This window comes from Girardinichthys multiradiatus, chromosome 23, assembly GCF_021462225.1.
Source record: "Girardinichthys multiradiatus isolate DD_20200921_A chromosome 23, DD_fGirMul_XY1, whole genome shotgun sequence".
Taxonomy (NCBI): domain Eukaryota; kingdom Metazoa; phylum Chordata; class Actinopteri; order Cyprinodontiformes; family Goodeidae; genus Girardinichthys; species Girardinichthys multiradiatus.
Window position 1 is genome coordinate 40,766,137 of NC_061815.1, and position 24,026 is coordinate 40,790,162.

General features: G+C 39.7%; 1 protein-coding gene across 2 annotated transcripts in view; it reads left to right on the top strand.

Moving 5' to 3' along the window:
- Positions 1–24,026, top strand: part of kdrl (kinase insert domain receptor like) — a 63,834-nt gene that overhangs the window by 20,082 nt on the left and 19,726 nt on the right. Inside the window, exons 11-24 of one of the 2 annotated variants that reach the window (XM_047353611.1) lie at positions 4,077–4,188; positions 9,230–9,338; positions 10,319–10,609; positions 11,584–11,730; positions 11,988–12,116; positions 12,844–12,950; positions 13,217–13,346; positions 16,713–16,817; positions 19,097–19,210; positions 19,376–19,464; positions 19,617–19,770; positions 20,411–20,508; positions 21,630–21,752; positions 22,012–22,123. In XM_047353611.1, the coding sequence (XP_047209567.1) occupies positions 4,077–4,188; positions 9,230–9,338; positions 10,319–10,609; positions 11,584–11,730; positions 11,988–12,116; positions 12,844–12,950; positions 13,217–13,346; positions 16,713–16,817; positions 19,097–19,210; positions 19,376–19,464; positions 19,617–19,770; positions 20,411–20,508; positions 21,630–21,752; positions 22,012–22,123 (1,820 nt within the window). The remainder of the gene's footprint in view (positions 1–4,076; positions 4,189–9,229; positions 9,339–10,318; positions 10,610–11,583; positions 11,731–11,987; positions 12,117–12,843; positions 12,951–13,216; positions 13,347–16,712; positions 16,818–19,096; positions 19,211–19,375; positions 19,465–19,616; positions 19,771–20,410; positions 20,509–21,629; positions 21,753–22,011; positions 22,124–24,026) is intronic. The other variant, XM_047353612.1, reaches the window with a different exon arrangement.

The following is a 24,026-nucleotide window of genomic DNA, read 5'->3' on the forward strand; positions in this document are numbered from 1 at the left end:
TAAAGACTTGGAATATTTCACTCTATGTGTAATGAATCTAAATATGAGTTTTACTTTCTAAAATGACTGACAAAAAAATTGAATAGCCATACTTTTATTTTTTAACGTTATTTGATTCAGAATCAGTTAACCCCTTACTGTGTGAATGTATTTACAATTATTACAATTAACTATGGAAACCTGAGCATAGTTAGGTGTAACTCCTACCACCTGGCAAAGGGCTTCCATTATGCTTACTGGTATGTGTAGAGGATGCACCGACAGGCATTAGTGGTATACATGCACTACTTTGTTTATGTGGTGGTTTGAGGCAAATATGCAACAATGGTCTCCTGGCGGTTCAATACAAGAAGCTGATAAGTATTTTTCTCGGCTTTGGGTAAGTTCACCGCTTCCCTGACTTACACCCACCATTTTGCTGCTATTCATTGCCATTTCGTCCCTTTCCACATCCATTTCTTACCTGCGATCACATCATCATCATATCCATGTAGTTAGGCAATGCCGTATCAGTTTATTTATGGTTCGGTTTTCATTAATTATGGAGATAATTGGTCATAAAAATGCTCAAACCTTGTATGACACTAGACTTCTATTTACTGTGGTTCAGACTCCCATTTAGGCCCCTGGTCAAATTATAACAAGTTTGAGCTGCATCTTGTTTGTAAATATTTATGTGTGTCATAAAACCACAGTTCCTTACAACAGACCCTGAGAAGAATATAGAAAATAATTTAAGCTGAAGGTTGTCAAAGCAAGTAGGAAACGTAAGAAGTAAGGCTTGATTGATATCTCGTAGTAGATGGCACAAACAATTTGAGTACAAAACAACCTAAATTATGTAATAATTCTGGAATACCTTTGTTTATCTTTGTCCAGATTGTCTGTCTATGTTTCCTCTATTTTTTTATTAGTTACCACGGCATTGTTTGTCGAAACAATGCAGTCACATTTTTAAGCAACAATGTAGCATAAAGGGTTTGAGCAGGAATCAATATAAATAAGAGTTGACTTTGAGTTTTCTTTAGGATTGGATGAAAAACACTGGTCTGACTTCTATTTTCTTTCTCCACAAGGATGTTTAATATGAAAGACCAACAGTGGGACAAACTCAAACTAGAGTTTTACATCTACTTTTCAGATAGTAAAATGTAGCTTCATAATCAGACGTCATTCTTTTCTCCGGAAGATTTTCTTCTTTTATTTTTGGAAAAATAATTAATATTGAACTTTGAAGTAGTATGTTCTGTGGTGATTTTATCTTTAATTTAAGCTATAATGTCAGCAATCAATGGATCAAATTCACTATCTTACAAGCTAAACCACATATTAGAGGATGCTGATTGTGGAAAACTGAGTCACCAGTCCGACCCGAGGATCCTACATTGCAACATATCTCCTCTGAATCAGCTAAATGTGTCCCAAAAGATGATAATATAATAAATCAAAACAACGAAGCATTCAAGAACTGCCGTCTCATTTCAGTAGCGCTGTGGGCTGAATGAGAAAATGGGGAAAATATGTTAAATCTCAGATTCCCTGAGCTATCACAAAGCTGAAAAGCACTGTGTGACTTCTCACAAATGCCGGCCTGGAAGTGAACCAGTTGAAAGAATAAATATTAGGACATTCACTGAGGTCTGGCCTGTCAGGGGTATCAGCAGAGCTTTCAGTGCTACAGTCAGGAAAACAATGGGCAATTACATTTAGCATATCAGCCTCAAACTACTCTGACAAAAACAACAAACTGAACTGAAGGAGACTAAATTATGTTTCATGCTAAATTGTTATAACCTGCAACATTTTCCACAACTTGATTTTTTTACATTTTCTCTAAGAACAACTTTTGCTTTATGGGTTTCGGATAAATCAAAGCAGAGGTTGAACAAATTAAGCATAATTGAGGCTGGCATCAGGAACAGTGGCTGTACTGTGGTGACCAGTTAATGAGACTGAGGAACAACTGCAGCCTGGTGGGAGACCAATTGGCCAAAAATTTTTATTTTACAAAGCCGTAACCCAACACAGAACATGTCACTGTAAATCCCGAATGTGGTCTTTCAAGCTCATATCTCATTTTAATCTTTTGCAGAAGGGTGACAGGTTTAGAGGTGACGAGGGGGGCAAACATGGGGATATCTTTATCACCAGGTTGAGGAGTTATCAGCTGTCCCCGGCTGACTGTCAAGGTTTTAGGATTGGCTTTATCTCCTCTGGCCAGAGTATGGTGTGTGTGTGTGTGTGTGTGTGTGTGTGTGTGTGTGTGTGTGTGTGTGTGTGTGTGTGTGTGTGTGTGTGTGTGTGTGAGTGAAGCGGTATTCCTGTATGAAGTGGTGCACAGCCCTTCCTGTCCCTGCTGCTGTTTCCTCCTCTCCCTCTCGGCTCTTCAGGTTGATTGTTCTCCACCACGGGCACCACCTGGATTGTACCCAGATTAGTTTTCTGACGGAGTGTCTTAGTAAGTTTAATGGGAAACTTTAGCTTTTCAGCAGTGTTCAGGCTTGTAGCTCATGATAGGTATGCCCATTTACATGATGGATGTCGAGAATTAATTAAAATATGTGAAAGAAAAACAGTGAGCACAAAGCAGCCATTAATGCAGCATAAATTTACCTGAAAGTGATGATGTCACGTTTGTAACGCCAAACATGATATCCACCCCAGACAGAAAGAGTGATAGCAAAGTCGCCAGCTTAAATTGAGTTCATAAAATGAAGATTTATATGGTGATTTTTCCTTTAAGAAGGAAGAAGTCGGGAGAAACGTTGCATGAGTGCAGTAGCTGGGAGACCTAACAAACTGGCTTCCTATTGCAAGATTTAAAAGCACTCTGTTGAGAACTCAGTCTGCTTGTAATTCACCACAGTGGCAAATGACCACAGAAAACTGTAATTTGAAACACAAAATTTCTGTCAGCATTTAGATAGACGTAATTTCTGCTCCAATTCTGACTATTATTTTAGTCTATTCTATATTAGTGGGTGATATAGTGGTTGTGCAAGTTTTGCTTTTCTCCACATAAGCAGTCAGTGATTTCCTCCTGAGTTAAACTACCATTACATTAATGCAGCTGTCAAAACATTTTTCTGGGGACGCCATCTGTCATGCCATTTAAACTCTGTGAGTGCGTCTGCAGTTAGGTTTCCCACAAAACCATCATTGGTCCTAAATAATTATTTTAATCTTCATGCTACTCATGTAGCTGACTGAAGGAAATTTAAAATTACTGCAGTCAAACACTCGGCTCAGATATAGTGAAAACAAGAGTTGCAGCTAAAGCTAAGCAAGAGCAGTTATTGATTTAACACATCTGCGGACATCAGACACATAAGAGCAAAAAAGACCGTAAAATTTACACCTTAGTGGATTTTGCATATGTGTGCTATCTTTATGTTACTGTGCCATTATCTTAAATTTCATGTTAACTTGTTTAATTCTGCAATATTTGTCCTAAAATCGTCTTAGTGCTGCCCTTATGTGTTTGATTGGTGGCTACTACAGTTGAATTTTCCTATTGGTTCAAACGGCACAGCTTGGTATGTGCTTACGTCACAGCCCCCACATTCGGGTATAAAACCATTTCACTCAGACACGCCCTGTTGCAAGTCAGGAGTTGGAATTGCTTGACCCCCTCCTTTCATCCCCACACTTGGCACCGCCCGCTTTGGTGGCATTTTTCAGAATTTGTCTGGGAGTGAAGTTATTCTTTTACATGGGGTTGAGTTCCTCTTTAAGTGCTTGGTAAACTCCATGTCTGTATCACCGATAAGTGGCCATACATAATTTTGTTTATAAAGAAACCGTGTCTAATGGTTCTGCAGATTTTGGAAGTTGCATGTCTGCAAAGGCTTTTTGTTTTCATAAAGTGCTTTCAAAATTAATTATCTGGTTGAAAAAGCAAAAGAAAAGCAGATTGTGATTTATAAATGTTTAAAACATAAAACATTACTAGGTTTTATGGTTTTAAAATATGATGATATTTGCCTTTTGGCAGTCCATAAATGTGAACTTTGCATGAGAGGTTTTCATCACTGGAGATGTGACATGAAGAATTTTAAAACTTCTTTTTTCTGCAGCTGCATCTACAAAGACGACATCGTGGTGAAGCCTGATGCCCAAGGAAATAATTACCACAACTGGATCAAGAACATAAACGTCAAGACTGAACTGGTTCAAGGAAAAAACAAGGTGTGCACTCTAAAGTATTAGTTCTATAACCACAGATGCACTTTTAAAAGCATGTTGTTCTGTTCATAAATGGTGTGAAAAAACAATAACTAATTGGTTAATTTTGGAATTCTTAGTGACCATGAATAATTAAAATATCCTCACTACCCTTGATCTACAAATAATCTGTTTTCTATTCACCTGTGCACTCAGAAAAACATGATTTATTCCAACAACACTCAGGAAAGCATGGTATATTTGGGCTGCTTTACTGCTTTAGACATGCTTAAGGAAACATAATTTAAAAAAAATCAACACATAGTGACACTTTGAAAGAGAAAATATCTTCAGACCATAAAAATGCAGCACAGAAAATACATGCACTGCTTCTAACATCTGACTGACATCTGACTGACTTTTTGCTTTTTGAGTTCAAACGCAAATCTGCAGAGCTGCAGCGCAAGTCCATCTGATTCAAATGAAGTCTGCACGCATTCAGTCCTCCTGCTTGTGTGAAATCACACTCTGAAACATGTGTGCATTTAATCTATTTGTCTCTTGGTTGTGCACCAAAGGCAGAGGTGCAGATCTATGCATCTGACCTCTAAACACCAACGCCTGAGGCTAGCAGCCTGTTTTTCTGACCTTCAGTTCACCCACAGGAGAAGACTAAAGCTGACCCTGGTGAAAATCACTTTAGTTTAGGAACGGGAGGCATCAGTAAACTGACAAGTTAAATTAGTTTTACCACAGTGAAAGTCACCCCTTTTTTACAGTGTTTTTGTGCGAAGAGAGCCTGTAAATGAAACAGCTGCACCTTAAATCTGCATCATTGCCAGGGACTCGTATACTCAGATATTATTTGATGCTGTATGACCATAGCCAAAAGCCAAGGATCGCATTTCAGAAACTGAGCCCTTCTCCACGCCATAAGAAGAGATAATCGTATTTACAGTACCTTGCAAAAGCCCTGACTCATTTATATTCTTTATATTCTGCTTCCAAACTTTTTTGTAATACTTAAAAATGATCTTGATAAATACTTCTAAACTACTAGTTTTTATTTAGACTTTGGCTGTTTTTTTCACCTTTTTTCAAGCCTGCACTGGATCATATTTTAGCAGATGGATTCTTTAAACATTAAAATATGTATCATTCAGATATAAAAATAGTTCCTACACTTATTAGTTGAACTAGGGTTGTTTTCTCACATGATGAATATATAATGTGTATCTCTGAACTCTTTGAATGAGTCAGCCTGTCACAAAGACACAATTTACATATATTTATTTAATTTAGTCTATAAAATGTCAAAGGTTACACAGTTTAACAGACATAAAATAGGATTTTTGCACCAAAAACATGATTCCAAAAGAGCTTTTAGATAAATTATGGATCTCTCAGGTCTTGTGTCAAATCTTAGACTGTTTCCTAGTTTTTGGTTGAAGATACAGTTAATATTCTATACATAAGTTTCTGTTTTCTAATTTTTGACTTGAAACTTCTTTTGTCCTCCACAATATTTTCATACAGCAGCTCCATCACTGACTGTACAATCCACTGTCCTTGTTAGGATCAAGGAGTGGACTGAAAATGTGTGAACAAAGAGCCAAAGTCTAGAGAAGACCTTCTGAAACCCAAAAGAACTGTTGATTAATTAAAAGATTACAATAATATTTCACTCTTTCAAAGCAAAGTTTAACAAACTAGTGGGACATTAAAGCTTTTGCACTTTACATCGTCTCTTATAATGCTTTGTGCAAATTAACATCAAAATCCACAGTATGAGGTCCACAATTAAAACATATTATAATGATAAGCTGCAGACATCAATTCCTGAGGAAGCCAGCAACTAACACGATTATCCCAAAAGATAAATAGAAGCAGGTTTCTGCAAACCTCACCTTACTCTGCAGGATTAGGTCAGAACAAACACACTGCAGAATACTGGGTCAAAATAGGGCTAGAAATTCTTTTTTGCATTTACTTACAGATTCCTCTTCTTTCATTGGGTTGGAAATAAATAAATAAATTAATTACCTACACATCAATAAACTGTAAATTTATATATTTTCACAGTGCATCAGTTCTAATATGTGTTTAACATAAATGGATCAGCAGAACTTATTTACACATGCTTGCAGCCGGTCGCTGGTGTTTTATGAGGGTTGGACCAACGGGTCAATGATAACAAGCCCGGGTTTAAAAGGAAAGGGATTTGTTGGCAGCAAATTCCTCTCTGTCACCCCACATAAATTGTGCCGGCCCGTGAAAGGGATCACAGTCGGGGCCGGCCCCCTCCAGTGGAAAGGCTCGTCCAGCTCACAGTCTGAGGGAAAACGTTGGCCTGGGGGGGGCAACACGGACCCATGGGTCACAGTGCGTCTGGTCAGGTCACCCCTTCAGGAGTATGAATGTTTTTAATCTCAGGTTGCATCATGGTGGGTAACATAATACGATATGACCTCTCCATCATGTTTTTACAGATGACGTATCAGCATGGACCGGACAATATGATACAACTTTAATCTTTCTGTGCTGCCTGAATGTTTTTGAGGAGAGCCAAAATGGGTTAATTTTGTCTGAGAGCAAACACAATGGCAGATCAGGAAGTTGTGACCCAGTATACACCAGACAAACCTCCTCATTCTAGCTCACTGCATGCCAAAAAAAACAGATGTCCACAAAAAACTTTAAACAGAACCCACCGCCATCTGGCTCTCATCCAGGTTTCAGTTATTATTTTGTCTATCTAAGCCATTAAAATGTTGTATTTGTTTTAAACTGAGTATGTCATAAGTGCTGCTTTTCAGGATACAGACATTATAACCCAACTCTGGGCCTGTAGCACAGGTTTGAGGGTGACTCAGAGGGCTTTAAAACTCCAGATGCATCTGTTGATTAACATCAGGGTACTGATAAATGTAAAGTTCCCGCACTCCCTGCATTTCTTCTGGTTTCTAATCAGTGGACTTCTGCATGCAAGTGGTAGTGAACCACTGAGGTTTTCAGAGAGCAGCTGTATTTATACTGAGATTAAATTGAACATGTCCTACGATATGATGAAACTTTAATTGTAGCTCCTGTCACGCCTGATTGGTTCATGAAGCAGTCTGACAGATCAGGTAGAGGTCACAGCCCAACAATCATTGGACAGCAAGTTTCGAGTGTTAATATGTATGTTATTACAGTGGGACTCATGGCTGGGTAAAAGTCACATATATGTCACAGCAGCCATTAAACTGCATGATTTTCCTACAAAGTCTCTGTCTCCTTTGGTCGGTAGTGGCAAATGTTTCGCCCCCGGATTCGATTCGATTCAATCCGATCCGATTTTTTAACTGGACCTATTGTTCTTCAACTGGATCTGTTTAAGATGAAACACGTACTTTTTTCAATGTTTGAAAGTTAGCTGATGTGTGGTATAAGTACTTGTATTGTAGGATGCATGGATAAATGTAGGTGTATATAGTTGTTAATTTGTTAATAGTGACAGCTGATGGATTTAGTGAACTGGGGCATGATTTTATGAGTTCTTGCTTTCTTTCGTATTTGAAATTCTGAGTTTTCTTTAGATGTGTTATCTGCTCGCTGCAAAACAAATTGCCCCTTGGGGACAATAAAGGTTACCTTGACCTTGAACACAACAAACAACAAGCGACGTGTTCGAAATAAAGCTCAATCTAAACAATGTAAACATATCAGAAATCACCGCCTGAGCTTTCAAAGAATTAGATTTTCTGTAGTAAATTCCAATCCACATTGGACAAGTGTAAGTAAATGCAAAGTTTGAAAGGAACTAAGCACCAAAACAAGAGGTGAAATATAAATTTTTCATATCAGAACCCAACTTTAGAATCAGGTAAGAAAAATCTAAACATTTTAGTCTGGGAAAGTGTGGAATTTAGAAATGGAAGATTTATTTTTATACTAAGATTAAATTACAGACTAGTTTGTAAAAAATTAATATAGAAAACCATGCATCATTTGCCTTTCATTTCACAATTAGATTCTGTTTTGAGTTGGTCTATCACACAAAATCACAATAAAACATAAGTTTTAAGTTGGTGGCTGTTTTTGGTAAAAGATACGCACTTGCCAGTGTCTACATGTAGGTTTCTTGGCAACTGAAACACAAAAGGGAATAATCTTAATAATTCTGATAGTCAAGTCAAGTCAAGTTTATTTATATAGTGCTTTTCAGCAACAAGGCACTCAAAGCGCTGTACGCAAGGAAAAACATTACAATGATACAGAAAATCAAACACAGAAAAACAAATCAAATGAAATGAATAATCCTTGGGGGTTTACTGGTAAGAGCTGGTTCTAATCCAATCTTTCTAATAGAGGTAATTAGCTAATTAAGTCCTCTGTGGTAAGGAATTCATCCTGTGCTAGAAGAAAAATGATAATATTAATCCTTGAGGTCGCTGGTATGAGGCAGTTGTGGTCCCATCATTCAAATAGTAACAGTCATGGGCGCTCACTGAAGTCTAAGTAGAGAAGCTGGGTCACTGGTAGGTCCAAACTTTTTAAATACTAATAATGTTTGGCTTTCACTGGTATGAAATTGTTGTAATACAATCCTTCTAAGAAATCAAAAAATCTAGGTCATTGGTGTAAAAACAGCTGTAGTAAAATGTTCAAATACTAATAATATTTAGCTTTTGCTGGTAATCCTTCCGAGAAATCTGAAAATCTATGAAAAGTAATGAAATCACACATTTAGGTAAAGTGAGAAAGGAGGGAAAAAAAATCATATTTCAGACTCTATTCTTAGCAGAAAACAGTCTGAAGTGGTACAAAAAAAACCTCAGCAGGGGGTAAGCAACACACACATAAGTAAAGATTTAGCAAGGGTACGGTGGAATCTTGAGGGTGCGAACGTAAGTCTGAGTGTGTTTGCAAGAATTAGACTGTCAACACTGATAGAAGCACCATTGTCCTTGAGAAGAGAGGTGGAAGTTTTATCAATAGGCCGCATAGTCCTATCAGCACACATCTGGTAGGCGAGTGCTGATAAGTTGTTTAATATTGATGTAAATTTAATTATCTTTTCTAGACTGTGAGCACCCTGGTGATTGGAGAGGCTAATGTTTCTGGACAATACCGCTGCAAGGCCCAGAACAAACTAGGCATGGCAATCATCAATCTCCCTTTCTACGTTGACGGTAAGTGGAGCGCAAAAAAATATATATTAGAAATAGTTTCACCCCTAATTGAAAAGTGCTGGATTATTTCAAATCATCTACAGTGCACGCTTTAATGAACTGCAAGAGTGGGAAAGGAATGCACAGATTGTGTTGTGCAATAAAGAGACCAGAGGGGGGCATTAATTGAAAACATCTTCCACTGTAGCTGAACGGCTTGAAGGCGGAAGAGAGGCGAATGTGTCCTGAGCCATCTGGGGAGCTATAATGGCATGCGTTTAAAAACATCTATGAATAACTGCATTCCTGCTCCGGTGCCAGCAGGTCATTCCTCTTACTCTCTGAGCTTGCGTCTGTGCAAGTGAGAGTTTACTTTTTTATGTGCATCTGAGCGTTTCCAAATGTTCCCCAAAAGGTTGTTTGTTGAGACAGTTATGTAATAACAGCAGGGATAAGGTGTTGGAATAAAGCAAAACACTTTTTTGTAAAACTTGTACAAATCACTTTTTCTGAAGAGCAGACACAAGGGAATATAGAGAAACCTTTTAAAAGAGAAGATGGCAAGTAACTACAGGATAATTCTCCCAGAGCGATTCCCAGGAGGAACCCGACTCTCCTCCAGAGGTGAGGAAGATGGAGACCGATGAAACGCTGCAGGGAAAAAAAGAAGGGGACAATTGTGATAACAGCTGTCCTCTTTTATAGAACAGAGAATGCTTTCCAGCACACTGAATAAACAAGCACAGTCTGGCCCTCATGGGTCACATAGTCAGCCTCGCTCCAGTTTGAGCGCAGAAGCGGCATCAGCAACGCTGTCCTCCAACGTGCTTCCAATTAATGGTGATTAAACAGGAAACAACAGCGAATTTGACATTCCTTCCCTTCTGACAAGCAGTTTATGTGTTGAAAGACCTCGGCTATTGCATAATATGGGTGTCTTTACTGTAAAACAGATGTCCTTCTGATCTATGAAATTATTGCAGAGTTTGTCTTCTGTTCAGATTACCCAGAGGAAGTCGCCATCGAACCTCAAACAGCCGTAGAGGGAGACAACGTCAATCTGACCTGCAGGGCCACCCGTTACCTCTACACAAGCTTACGGTGGCTGGACTCCAAGAATGAAACAATCACCACCAAAGTATCTAATTTCCAGATCAATCGCCACTCCATTTCCATGTCTCTCAATCTGCACAGTGTGTCCCGAAACAGCAGCACAGGGTACCAGTGCCATGCATTCAAGCTGCACAATCCAAGAGAGTTCAGAGTCAAGACGGCTGTCTTAGTGGTGGAGGGTAAGTCAGAGAAGGAAACGACAAGCCAACTGCATTTCCAGCCTGCCTGATTGTTGTATTCTAAAAGTGCCACAAAGTAATAAATAAATAAATTATTAAATAATAATTTATTCATGTCATAATTTAAATAAAACTGGAAATAAATGGTTTTCACCTGTCCAGGGTGTACCCTGCCTCTCGTCCATAGGCTGCTGGAGATAGGCCGCAGCTCCCCCACGACCAACTATGGAATAAGCGGTAGAAAATGACTGACTGACTGACTAAATGGTTTTCATAAATATTTAATGTGTTAATAATTATACTAATAATAAAATAATGATAGTCAATCAGTGGGTCACGGGGAAGCTGGTGGCTATCTCCAGCAGTCTATGGGCGAGAAGCAGGGTACACCCTGGACAGATTGCCAGGGCAACACAGAGACATACATGACAAACAACCATGCAAACACTCATTCACACAAAAGGGCAATGTAGAGAGACCAATTAACCTAACAGGTATGTTTTTGGACTGTGGGAGGAAGCTGGAGTACACGGTGAGAACCCACACATGCCGCATGTAATCTCCATGCAGAAAGACCCCCAGCCGGGAGTTGAACACAGGACCTTCTTGCTTACAGCCCCACCCACTACCTCTGATGCTTAAAGCTTAGGTATAAAATAAATTCCGCAGGCAAACTTGAAATAATTAAATAATAAAAGAGTTATACATGCCTTTTGTAAATAAAAACAAAGTTATTTAAAATACAGAATGATTTATATATAAATTAGTTAATTTATTGTACATTTTAATTATTGACACATTTAAGTCATCAATGTGAGGTTTATTGTGGCACTTTTAGGCCTCCATGCTGCTGCTGAATGCAACACAGGTTTGATAAATTGCATCTGTATTTGAGTCACGTCTTGGCTCGCTGAAATATTTTTTTAAATAAAACGGCAGCTATTAATAACTTGGTTTTGTTCATTTTTGTGCAGAGAGAAAACGGCCATGGCTCAGTCAGAATCTGACCAATCAGGACGTAAACAGCAGCAGCACCCTGGTTCTGGCTTGCTTTGCTTCGGGGGTTCCTCGTCCCCTGATCCGGTGGTACAAAAACGACGTAGAAGTGGAAGAGAGTCCAGGTATTCTTCAGAATAACACCGCATGACATGATATAATGATAATTTTATTCAATGTTTTATCCTTAACATCTTCAGCTTCAGAACAAAGCTGGTGAGAAACAAGCACATTTCCTTGACAAACGTGTTATTTGTGGATGCAAGGCAACCCTCAGCTGCGGAAATAATTTCATCTGCTTTTACACAGCACATCCAGAGTGTTGAGAACCATGTTTTTCATATTAAAATACCACAATCAACTCAACGCTTGTGCGTTGCAGGGGTCACACTTGAAGAAGACGGGACTCTCATCATCGAAAGGGTGAAGAAAGACGATGAGGGTCGGTACGAGTGTGTGGCCAAAAATATTGAGGGATTAGCAAAAACGAGCGCTGTCGTCACTGTGCTTGGTGAGTTCATCTCTCTGTGGGATGAGGAGAAAAAACATCAGCTCCACACATCAGATCAAACAGAGTAATTAGTCCAAGCAGTAGGACCGGAGGCTTTTTTGTCTCCGCATCCAGGGGTATCAAAGAGGCCGTTCTGGCCTCCTGTTTTCTTTTCATCACTGCTAATAGCTTTGGCCTGACTTTAGTGAGGAAAAATGGCCCTTGACAGAAAACTGGCAGCTGCCAGGAATGCCAAGTGAATTCCTTCATGGGTTTTATGATCTCAGTTTTGGCGGAAAGCCTTTCTGTTAAGACACTCAGGTCTGTTTTAACAAGATTTATTGTTGTCCTTTCTGTGGGAATGTCAGTCGGAAACTGGAAAATAAACCTTTTGTGAATGCAGGAATAGCTTCAAAAGCAATGTTTGGTAATAACATCTCTAGAAGAAGCGTGGCATGTTTGTCCCAGACAAAATTGCTATTCCACTTCCTTTTTCACATTCAGAGGAACATTTCAGGGAATTTAGCAAGTAAACAAAACCGAGAAGGAGTGACATAAAAGCCTCAGTGACTTCAGGCTGAAACTATGATTTTTATTTGTAAATGTGCAACAGACGGTTTAGGTTTTGATGGTAAATTCTCCATAAATTTTCTGTCAGCAAACCACAGCAGCAAATGAATTCAGGAAAAAAAATGCTGTCTTCATGCCAAGCCATTCCGGTATTTGACAGCAACTCTTCTCTTTCCAGGAGTTGAAGGCAAGTCAAACATTGAGGTCATAATTTTGGTGTGCACTGGAGCTGCTGCCACGTTCCTCTGGATTATGCTCATCATGTTCATCCGAAAGCTGAGGAAGGTAAGCTTTACGTCTGTGGAAGTGGGACTTTTTTCTCAGTGTTGACCAGTTTGCCTCATAGATGTCACTAACTCATGCCTGTTGTGAATTACTGAATGATAAATTTAGCCTGGATTTCTAAGTATTTGGGTTCAGCTGAGTCATGTGGAAAAAATATATCTCAGCCTTTTGTTTGCTTCTTTCTCACTCAAAATGAAACCTTAGACGCAAACATAAAAAATACAAAACTACAGATAATATTTATAATACTTCTGTGACTTCTTCAGCAGCCAGCTCACTACAAGATGGGTCCATCTATCATCATTGATCCTGAAGAGTACCCTCTCGATGAGCAGAACGACCTCCTTCAGTATGACAGCAGCAAATGGGAGTTTCCCCGTGACCGCCTGCGTCTCGGTGAGCTGCAGTAACAATCAATGAATGTGAAACTTTAGTTTTATAAACAAACTGCCACATATTTTTAACAATTCAAGAAAGAAAAGTCAGAAATTCTGTATTTTAACAACTGGATTGCGTTAGTGGGGGCATTTAACAAAAAGAATAACCTCAACATGCCCTCCCTTTTTTATCATAATTGATTACAAGTTTAGGCATTTACGGTCACGTATTTATCACATTTTTCCATTCGAAAGGATATTGCTTATATGCCTTACAAAACACTTGGTACTGATCCATAAAATAGGCTTCACAAGGCTCTGTTCTAAAGATGTTTGGAAGAAACAGGCTTATAAGTTGTAGTCATAATAGGGCCGTTAAGGTCATTAATGGGACAGTTAGAACATATGAGAACCCCCTCTGTTAACTTTATGTTGGGTCAGTTGTTGCTTGATGATCCAAACATGTCCCCAACAATGCTATGTGGGTTGCTTTGGTCACATGACCCAGTGTGTGAGTGAACCACACACTTAGCTGAATATAAATTCAGGACTCACGTGTCCTAATTGCCCCATTAGTGACCTTAATGACCCTATTAGTGTGATTGTTCTGACTACAACTCATAAGCCTGTTTCTGCTATGTTCAGAAGTAAAGAAGTATTTTGGATGAAAGGTTAAACATCTTTAAGAAACAAGAGAAGAAGTCCATTTGCCTTCTACTTAAGCACCTAGGAGTCTTAGTTGTTGCCCCAGTGGGTAGAAGACAAGTATAGGATTCAATACAGCAGCTTTCTGAAGACAGTGGCAACTTTGTTAAAGAGGCAGAAGTCTCAAAAATGCACATGTAAAATACAAATGATAAAAATGTTCTGATTGTTCAATGTATCAGTCAGGAGAAGAGAAGAAAACAGTTCACATCATTATATCCAAAAACTGGAGAAGACCTGGGTAAACATGGGCATAGTTTCTCAAAGCTTGATGAAAATATGAGACTGAAACTGATTAGGGAGGCTGCCAAGAGACCGATAGCAGCACTGTAGGAGCTGCATGAATTTCCACCAGGAACTGATTGTGTTCTACATGCGAACGCAGTCTTCTACAAGGGTTGGACAATGAAACTGAAACACCTGTCATTTTAGTGTGAGAGGTTTCATGGCTAAATTGGACCAGCCCGGTAGCCAGTCTTCATTGATTGCACATTGCACCAGTAAGAGCAGAGTGTGAAGGTTCAATTAGCAGGGTAAGAGCACAGTTTTGCTCAAAATATTGAAATGCACACAACATTATGGGTGACATACCAGAGTTCAAAAGAGGACAAATTGTTGGTGCACGTCTTGCTGGCGCATCTGTGACCAAGACAGCAAGTCTTTGTGATGTATCAAGAGCCACGGTATCCAGGGTAATGTCAGCATACCACCAAGAAGGACGAACCACATCCAACAGGATTAACTGTGGACGTAAGAGGAAGCTGTCTGAAAGGGATGTTCGGGTTCTAACCCGGATTGTATCCACAAAAAATAAAACCACGGCTGCCCAAATCACGGCAGAATTAAATGTGCACCTCAACTCTCCTGTTTCCACCAGAACTGTCCGTCGGGAGCTCCACAGGGTCAATATACACGGCCGGGCTGCTATAGCTAAACCTTTGGTCACTCATGCCAATGCCAAACGTTGGTTTCAATGGTGCAAGGAGTGCAAATCTTGGGCTGTGGACAATGTGAAACATGTATTGTTCTCTGATGAGTCCACCTTTACTGTTTTCCCCACATCCGAGAGAGTTACGGTGTGGAGAAGCCCCAAAGAAGCGTACCACCCAGACTGTTGCATGCCCAGAGTGAAGCATGGGGATGGATCAGTGATGGTTTGGGCTGCCATATCATGGCATTCCCTTGGCCCAATACTTGTGCTAGATGGGCGCGTCACTGCCAAGGACTACCGAACCATTCTTGAGGACCATGTGCATCCATTGGTTCAAACATTGTATCCTGAAGGCGGTGCCATGTATCAGGATGACAATGCACCAATACACACAGCAAGACTGATGAAAGATTGAACATGAAAGTGAAGTTGAACATCTCCCATGGCCTGCACAGTCACCAGATCTAAATATTATTGAGCCACTTTGGGGTGTTTTGGAGGAGCGAGTCAGGAAACGTTTTCCTCTACCAGTATCACGTAGTGACCTGGCCCCTATCCTGCAAGAAGAATGGCTTAAAATCCCTCTGACCACTGTGCAGGACTTGTATATGTCATTCCCAAGACAAATTGACGCTGTACTGGCCGCAAAAGGAGACCCTACACCAGTCAGTCAGTCAGTCAGTAATTTTCTACCGCTTATTTCATAGTGGGTCGCGGGGGAGCTGGTGCCTATCTCCAGTAGTCTATGGGCGAGAGGTGGGGTACACCATACTAATAAATTATTGTGGTCTAAAACCAGGTGTTTCAGTTTCATTGTTCAAACCCTGTATATTCTCCACATGTCTGGACCAAAGAGTGGGGCTGCAAGACAGAAGCCTTTTTTCTCCAAAGAAAATATCCAGACCTGGCTAAAATCACCCAGAACATTGTGGAGCAAAATGTTTTATCGTCTGATGAAACCAAAGTTCTTGGCCATAATTGAAAAATGTAAGTTTGGTACAAAGATCAAGACTGCACATAACCCAATGCACACCATAACCACATTGAACTATGGTGGTAGGAGCATCATGCTCTGGAGATACAGCTTTACCGTGAGTCTAAGCAAACATCCAAATCAACAAAAGAAAGACTTTATGAGAGGAAAAGGAACATTTTGGAATGGCCTAGACAGAGTCCAGAACTAAATCTGGCAGAATCTATGTGGGGTGACTTGGAGAAAGAGATGTCCCCCCAACCTGAATAGATCTGGAGACGTTCTGCAAGGTGGAGTGGGCAAACATTACCAAGTCAAGATGTGGTATGTTAGTAGACTCCTACCAAAGAAAATTGAAGGCTAAAACTGAATCAAAAGGTGCTTGAACAAAGTCTACGTTTCCAGGTTCCGGTTCCGGAATCTTATTGAGTCAGTTTTATTTTTACTTCTTTTGTCCATCTAACAGATTTATTTGCTTGACCCAATCTGTCAAGGAGAAAAAATACAAAAGGTTAAAACTTAATTGTTAAAGCTGTTCATTAAGATACATGGTAGAGGTGTCACATCTCTCTGCAGCTGCAGAGCTGAGTCATCACCTAACCTTGACCTGCTCTGTCCACCCAGCTAAAGTGCACCATAAATTATTCTCTAAATACTAGAATATCAGAGCCCCAGTTGGTTTTCTAAAACCCTTAACTTTGTTTTTTATGTTTGCTTGTTTATCCCCAGGGGGTCTGATTTAGCTCCTACTCTGACATGTTTGATGTCTTTATCAGGTAAAACGCTCGGCCATGGAGCTTTTGGAAAAGTGGTAGAGGCCTCTGCTTTTGGGATTGACAAGCTCTCAACCTGCAAGACGGTTGCGGTAAAAATGCTGAAAGGTAGGAAGGACATTAAAACACATTAAAAACAAGTAACAAATAATGAGAGAACTTACATGAACATCATTTGCTCAGGTTGTTTGTGAAGCATGTGACTAGTGTATCTCCTTCGTCTCTGCAAATGTATTTCTTGTGCATGTTGCAGACATGTGTGGTTTAATAGTTCAAAGCAAAGAGTTAGACACGTGTTTGTTGCAAAGTGAGGTGGAGGTAGAGGCTAAGACCCCTAACCCTGCAGCTAATAAGGAGATTGAGTAAGCGTTCAGTTTGTGCTTCACAGCTGTGTTCACCTCTGCAGATGAGGAAAAGTTCAAAAGTGCAAGAAACAGAACTATCAACAAATCATTCTTATTTGTCTTTTTTATTCTATTGTTTAGAAACATCTAATTGTTTTTGCTTTGGTTTAATGCACAAATACTCTTAGTGAGTTCTAATATCTGCCTCAAAGTGAAATAAACGAAAACAAGGCAGCTAAACTGACTTTTGGCATATCTTTCTTTCATTTTTTGTGATTTTCTTCTTTTTTATTACTTAAGAATTAACCTGCACACCAGAAGGTGAAGATTAGTATATTTATATATAAGCAAACATTAACAGTAAGTGTTTCAGCTACACTCATTGCCCACTGTCTTATCTTTGTGACTCACGTCTGGGCATAAATCACAGACTCTCTGAGAGGAAGAGTGGTCGCAGGTCAGATTTAATGGGATGCAGCAGCTCTGTGACTTCAGAGTCCGTGGCTGCTTTTGTCTCATAAATCTGGTGTTGGTCAAAGAAACAACCTAAAAGTCTTGATTTATATATTTCGAGACGATGGTATTGTTTAAATTAACCACAATCAGACATGTAATTTAGGCACACATGCTTATCCTAATTTTGTCTGGGTTTATGTGTTTGAGGTGCGATCAGATCTAGTAAGAGCTGCTTTATAAACTTGAAACTTGTATGGGGAATGTTTGCGGCACATCAAGAATGAATTCTTAATTTATTTTTGTTTTTGATCCAGTTTTGTCTGCGCACTTGCAAAATGCAAACATATCTGTTTCATATTGCATAAAAAGAAGGAGACTAGAAATAAAATTAAGGTAAAAGATAGTGCATGCTCTTAAGCATTTAGAAACTTGTTTTTTCTGTCTTTATAGAGATAAAATTTCAAGTTTTAATGGTTGCAAACAGAAAGTGAAGAAAATGTTGGTAAAAACTGGATAAATGAAGACAATAATTAGTAAAAGTTTCTTGAATTTTATTATGATTCTTTATTTCATTGTTAGAGTTTTAGGTTGTAATTTGCATTGATAAATAGAGGGAAATGCCTGTATGATAACATAACAAATTTACAGCCCCCTCCACATTTATTTGCACCCCTAGTAAGGTTGTGGATAAAGTCTTATAAATGAATGCTTTATAGCAGTAGAATAATAAATAACAAAATAATTCAACATTTAAGTGCATTTATTCAATGGGAGAAAAAAATGTCACCAATTATTGACACCCCTAACAATTCTTTTAGCAAATAAATATATTTAAGAATATTAATGTATCCTTTTCTTCTTTAAATTGATCATTGTCTAGGAACTGTTAATTAATAATCTATAAATTCTCATTTCAATGGGCTATAAATATGCTGTGAGAAAGAGGCCAATTTCTTTTAACCATGCTTTAAAATGGGCAAGATAAGAAAACTTGCCATTCAAGTAAGGGAAGAGGATTTTCACGTCGTGAAATGGCTACAAGAAAATAGAGCAATAATTAAGATGTTTAAAATTAATTAGAGCAGGGACAAAAACGCTGAGTAAGAACCTGTGTTGATCTTGTCTCCATGCCATAGTCAGGAGGATGTAAGGGAGATAAGAAACTCACCAAAACTCATTGTTAGAGAACTGAAGTGACAAAAGTTATCTTGAGGTCATCAAGTGTCTATCTACAAACCCACTGGCTGTGTTGGAAGCATGTCAGGAAAACACCTTTTCTGTCCTACCATCAGAAACATAAACAGGAAGTTTACCTGGAACCTGAAGCCAGACTAAAAATTAAGATTAGTTGAGCTCTACCAAAAAACTGAAAATGGGCTGGGATTGGGTTTATCTGGAGGGTGATAATCTAATGGCCAAATCAATTCAAATACAAAATCATCATTAATCCATGGTCATCTCAGTCCTAAATCCTAAATAGTTTGAGATTTCTAAATCTCAGTATTAATTATTGATCAACTCTGCCTCCATGAAAAGACATTAGAATAATGGGATGATGTTATTCAGTGAAATTGTCTGTTTTTGCAGGTGGTGCTACATTGAATGAGCGTAAAGCTCTGATGTCGGAGTTAAAGATCCTGATCCACATTGGCAATCACCTGAATGTAGTCAACCTCCTGGGAGCCTGCACCAAACTTGGAGGTGAGCTTTAGAACTGCAGAGGGAGAAACATGTTTAGAGATGAGCAGATTTATAACAAAATCACAACCAGGTTGACTGTAAACGGGTCTTCGTAGATAAAAAAAAAAGTATTTTTGTCTTCAAGGCGGACTATTGATATTCACATAACTATGTCATCTTCAACAGGACCTTTAATGATGATTGTGGAGTTCTGCAAATACGGCAACTTGTCCAACTACTTGAGAAGCAAGAGAGATGACTTTCTCGTCTACAAGGTGAGCAGCTTCATTTGAACATTCCTACCTCTTCAGTTTATGGTCTTTGCAGCCAAAAGTTCATGAGTGTGACTGGTGTGAGAAAAATATCGATGCATATCAGCAGGAGCGTTTACTCTCTCATTTATCTCGATGCTTGTGTTTCTGGTCAGAGGCAGGACGGTAAGGTGGTGTCGGCCGGGTCGGGCTGTGAGCTGAGCGAGCTGATGAAGCGTCGTCTGGAGAGCGTGGCCAGCACCGGAAGCTCGGCGAGCTCTGGCTTTAACGAAGAGAAGAGCTTCTGCGACTCAGAGGAAGAGGAAGAAGGTAAAAGACCAAGACTGTCTTCCCTCCCCCGGCCCCCTCCTCAGGAACGAAAGCTCCCCCGCTGATTGTTTTCAGGTCTGATGGGACGTTTCCTCCTCCTGTTCGGCAGCACAATCACCGCAGTAGGAGCCGCTGTCACCCCACTGAGTCTAGGGGGGCGTCTCTTTGTTTCCTGTCCTGACCGGAGTCGGACTCTGCTCTCTGGCTTCCAGCTCAGCATGTCAGCCTTTTTTATTTCCAAAGTGTTATTTCAGATTTGATTAGCTGTTTACTCAGGTGGAGCGGTGGAAGGACTCCCGAGAAGCTACTTAACAAATGAGGCTAATAACCACACATTTCACCTGACATCTTTTTAAAAACACAAAAGAAGCTGTTTTGATCTCTCATCCGTGACGGATGTTTTAAAGACAGAGAGTGTAGGAGGAAACAGGACATCATGTTACTTTGACTTGTTGTCTTCACATTTGCAGGTTCCTCCCATGGGAAGCCCTTGGGTTTTATCTTGTCTGATTTATCTGACAGTTGTAGGGAGCTGACCACACCGATTGCTTTGAAAAACAGCCCTAGATAAGAAAATTTGCTGCTTTGAATTTATGGAAAATCACCCTCGGTGAAAAAACACTGCGCTTTTATTTTACAGAACCTGAAGATTTATACAAGAGAGTTCTGACCCTGGAGGATCTAATCTGCTACAGTTTCCAAGTTGCAAAAGGCATGGAGTTCTTGGCTTCACGCAAGGTATTCCCTTCTGCAAAGAGATGCTTCTTCAGTTTCTTCCACAAGTATTCATGCCACAAGCAAAACATCTGAGAACCATTTCTCATTTACAAATATGACATAGACTAACACAATGTAGAGCATAATTGTGATCTGGAATGAAAACTTTAAAAAGTGTGGCGTGCATGTGTTTTCAGCCCCTTATACTGCACAACACCCTGAGAACACACTACGCAGTGGTATTGGCGGCATCATGCTGTGGGAATAGGATTTTTTCAGTGGGGTCAAGGAAGCTGGTCAGAGTTTTTGGGAAGATGGATGAAGTTAAATCCATGGCAATCCTGGAAGAAAACTCTGGAAACATTTGGGACTGGGACGGAGGTTCAGTTACCAGCAGCACAGTAACCTTAAACATAAAAACCAGAGCTACAATAGAATGGTTAAGATTAAACCACATTTTTGTGTTAGGATGGCCCAGTCAAAGTCCTTGCCTAAATCTAGTTGAGAATTTCTAGCAAGAATTTATAATTGTTGTTCACCAATGCTCTCCATCCTATCTGACTGAGCTTTAGCTATTATGCAAAGAATGGGCAAACATTTCTTTCTCCAGATGTGCAAAGCAGGTAGAGACAAACCCCAAAAGACTTGCAGCCGTGAATGAAGCGAAACGTGATTCTGCAAAGTATTGACTCAGGGTTGAGGGAGTGAAATACAAATGCATGTCACACTTTTTTATTTGCAAAATAAGTTTTGTTTTTATTTTCATTACATTAAATTGGGATCACTCTGTTTTAAAGGGTGCATGGAAATCCGCAGTGTGCCTGAATGCCTATATATGAAGTCATGAAAAACAACAATCACCTGTGTTTTGACCTACTTTTAGCTGTGTTAGCTGGATGATGTCTCCCCTGCGGTTTGTAAAGGATGTCAGTCTTGATTTCATTCATAGTTTTGGGGAGAGCGGATGAGACTGATTAGAGAATAAGGCTGTTGTTGTAAAATACCACCCGTTGTACTATTACTGATCTCTTCACCATATGTCTACCCTTCTCCATTGTTTGCATGCCAGTTTGAAGAGCAGTAACATGCTTTTTTTTTAAATACAAATCTCTGATTCTGAGTGTTTTCCTGTCTTTCATCAGTGCATTCATCGGGATTTGGCTGCACGGAACATTTTACTCTCTGAGAACAATGTGGTGAAGATTTGTGACTTTGGGCTTGCCAGAGACATTTATAAGGACCCGGATTATGTTCGCAAAGGAGATGTACGTTTTTTCACGCCTTGGACTGCTGTGTATTTATTCAATTATTTATACAGCTGTCTGATATTTACGGCTTCACCGTAAACTGCTGCAGAGTTGGCAGAAAAAATGACCTGCTCTGCTAAATGAGACATAAACTTGCTTTCAAAGTTAAAACTTGCTGCTGCTTTCTTAGATGTTTTTGAACAGTTCGTGTGGGGATTGATAAGTTAGATGCACTAATGGGAGAAAGGCATTAACTCTTATCAATCATTGGTCACAGGCCAGGCTGCCACTGAAGTGGATGGCTCCTGAAGCCATATTTGATAAGATCTACACAACCCAGAGTGACGTTTGGTCCTTCGGTGTCCTGATGTGGGAGATCTTCTCTCTAGGTGAGTGTCACCAGCCCATCCTGAGCTCTTGACTGACATACAGTAGATATTACATTAAATTATGAATTACTATTGATTAATCACAATATTTGGAAAGCTGGGTTTAATTTTACCAGCCATCCCCAGGCCTGATTACTTCCTGATCTGTAAAATCAGAAAATCACTGAAATAGAACCTTTCTGACAACATGAAGTAGGATAAAAAGACCCCAGGAAGTAACACATCATGCCCCTATCAAAGGAAATTAAGCAACTGAGGAGAAACAAAGTTATTAACTGTCAGGGTGGAAATGGTTATAAAGCCATTTCTAAGGCTTTGGGAGTCCAGAGAAACACCGTAAGAGCCATTATCCACAAATAAAGAAAACTGTGAAACATTGAGAAACCTTCTCAGGAAAGGCCTGCCTACCAAACTATGCGCAGCCAACTTATCCAGGAGGCCACATAAGAAACCAGAACAACAAGTAAAGCACCGGGGGCCCCACTTGCCTCAGCTAAGGTCAGTGTTCATGATTCAGGAATAAGAAAGAGAGAATGTGCAAATATGGCCTCCATGAGAGAGTTTAAAGGCCAAAACCACTGCTGACATGTTTTAGACAAATATCAAAAAAGCAAAACACAGGCTCTTAGGTGCATATTATTGCCCCAGTTTTAATGTTTTAATGAACTACAAAGTACTTGTGTTTCTCATTCACATACACTCATGCAGTGCTTATCACACACTGAAGCTCTTTATTCTCTGAACAGGCATCCTGAATATTGTGTAAAAACTTGAATGTGGTTTGGCCAGGGGCCTGTTGACACATGGAGGGGTCAGGAATCAAACAGCTGACCTTCTGATTAAAGAAAATGTGTGCCCTTAGGAAATAAAACACAGCTATAAATTAGAGGTTTCCCTTTTTTCTGTATTTAGATAATTTAATCAAACCAGTTTTGAAATAAACATTGTTATTTCTGAACATCATTTTATGTGCATTAATCTTTACTCATGTTCAGTGTGAGCAGAACTTTGTGCACCCAGTTCAAACAGCCTCAGCAGATGCACAGAGTAATGACTGTCTTCTTCTACGGGGTAATTATGCCTCTGAGGCAAACAGTCTGGAACCACATTGTCTTTCTAAGAAAGCAGTTTTTTCAGCGACTTGTGCGGAAAACAGTAGCACTTGTGAACATGAGGCCAGGCATAGGAATTTAAATCTACCTCCTATAGACATGCTATCTGTTTCATCCCAGCTGGCAATGCAAGCGCACCGCAAGCCGAGCAGCCGAGTTGGTGTAAAAGGGCATCCCTGCTGTGCAAACACCGTGGCCTTTGAAGCAGCGATTGTGTGCCGCTGCATGACTTCACGCACACCGTGCCGTGCAGCTCCCAACATGGATATCTTTTGGTAAAAAGTCCCAATGAGAACATAACAGGAGGATCGTACTGCTTTCGTCACCCACCACAGTTAAATTGTTGGAGAAAGGACACACAGTGGCACTTTTACAGCTGGGTTGTGTTTGTTGGGCCTCAGAAGCATGAATCAAGAAACAAAGCCTCAGAAAAGGAGGAGGTGTTTCTGATCAAATCCAAATTTCCAAATTTTCCTAGTCTCCACAATTATTGGTATGTCTGGTAAAGGTGTGTAAAAAGAAAAACATTAAATTAGGATATATTTATTTAATGGGGAAAAATCCCACTGTAAGAAATAATTGTTTTTAAGCAGTCACCAGAACCCCTGCCTTTAAACTTTGAATCCTCTTTTACCTAAAACACAGTACTTCTACAATAACATTTCGCTGGGTACTTTTCCTCGTCATACCGTCTTACTAGATGGTCCAAAGTCCTTGGTCTTCTCTGATGGTGTCATCTCTTCAGTTCACAAGGATTTTCTACCGGATTGAGTTTAGGGAACTGAGATTAA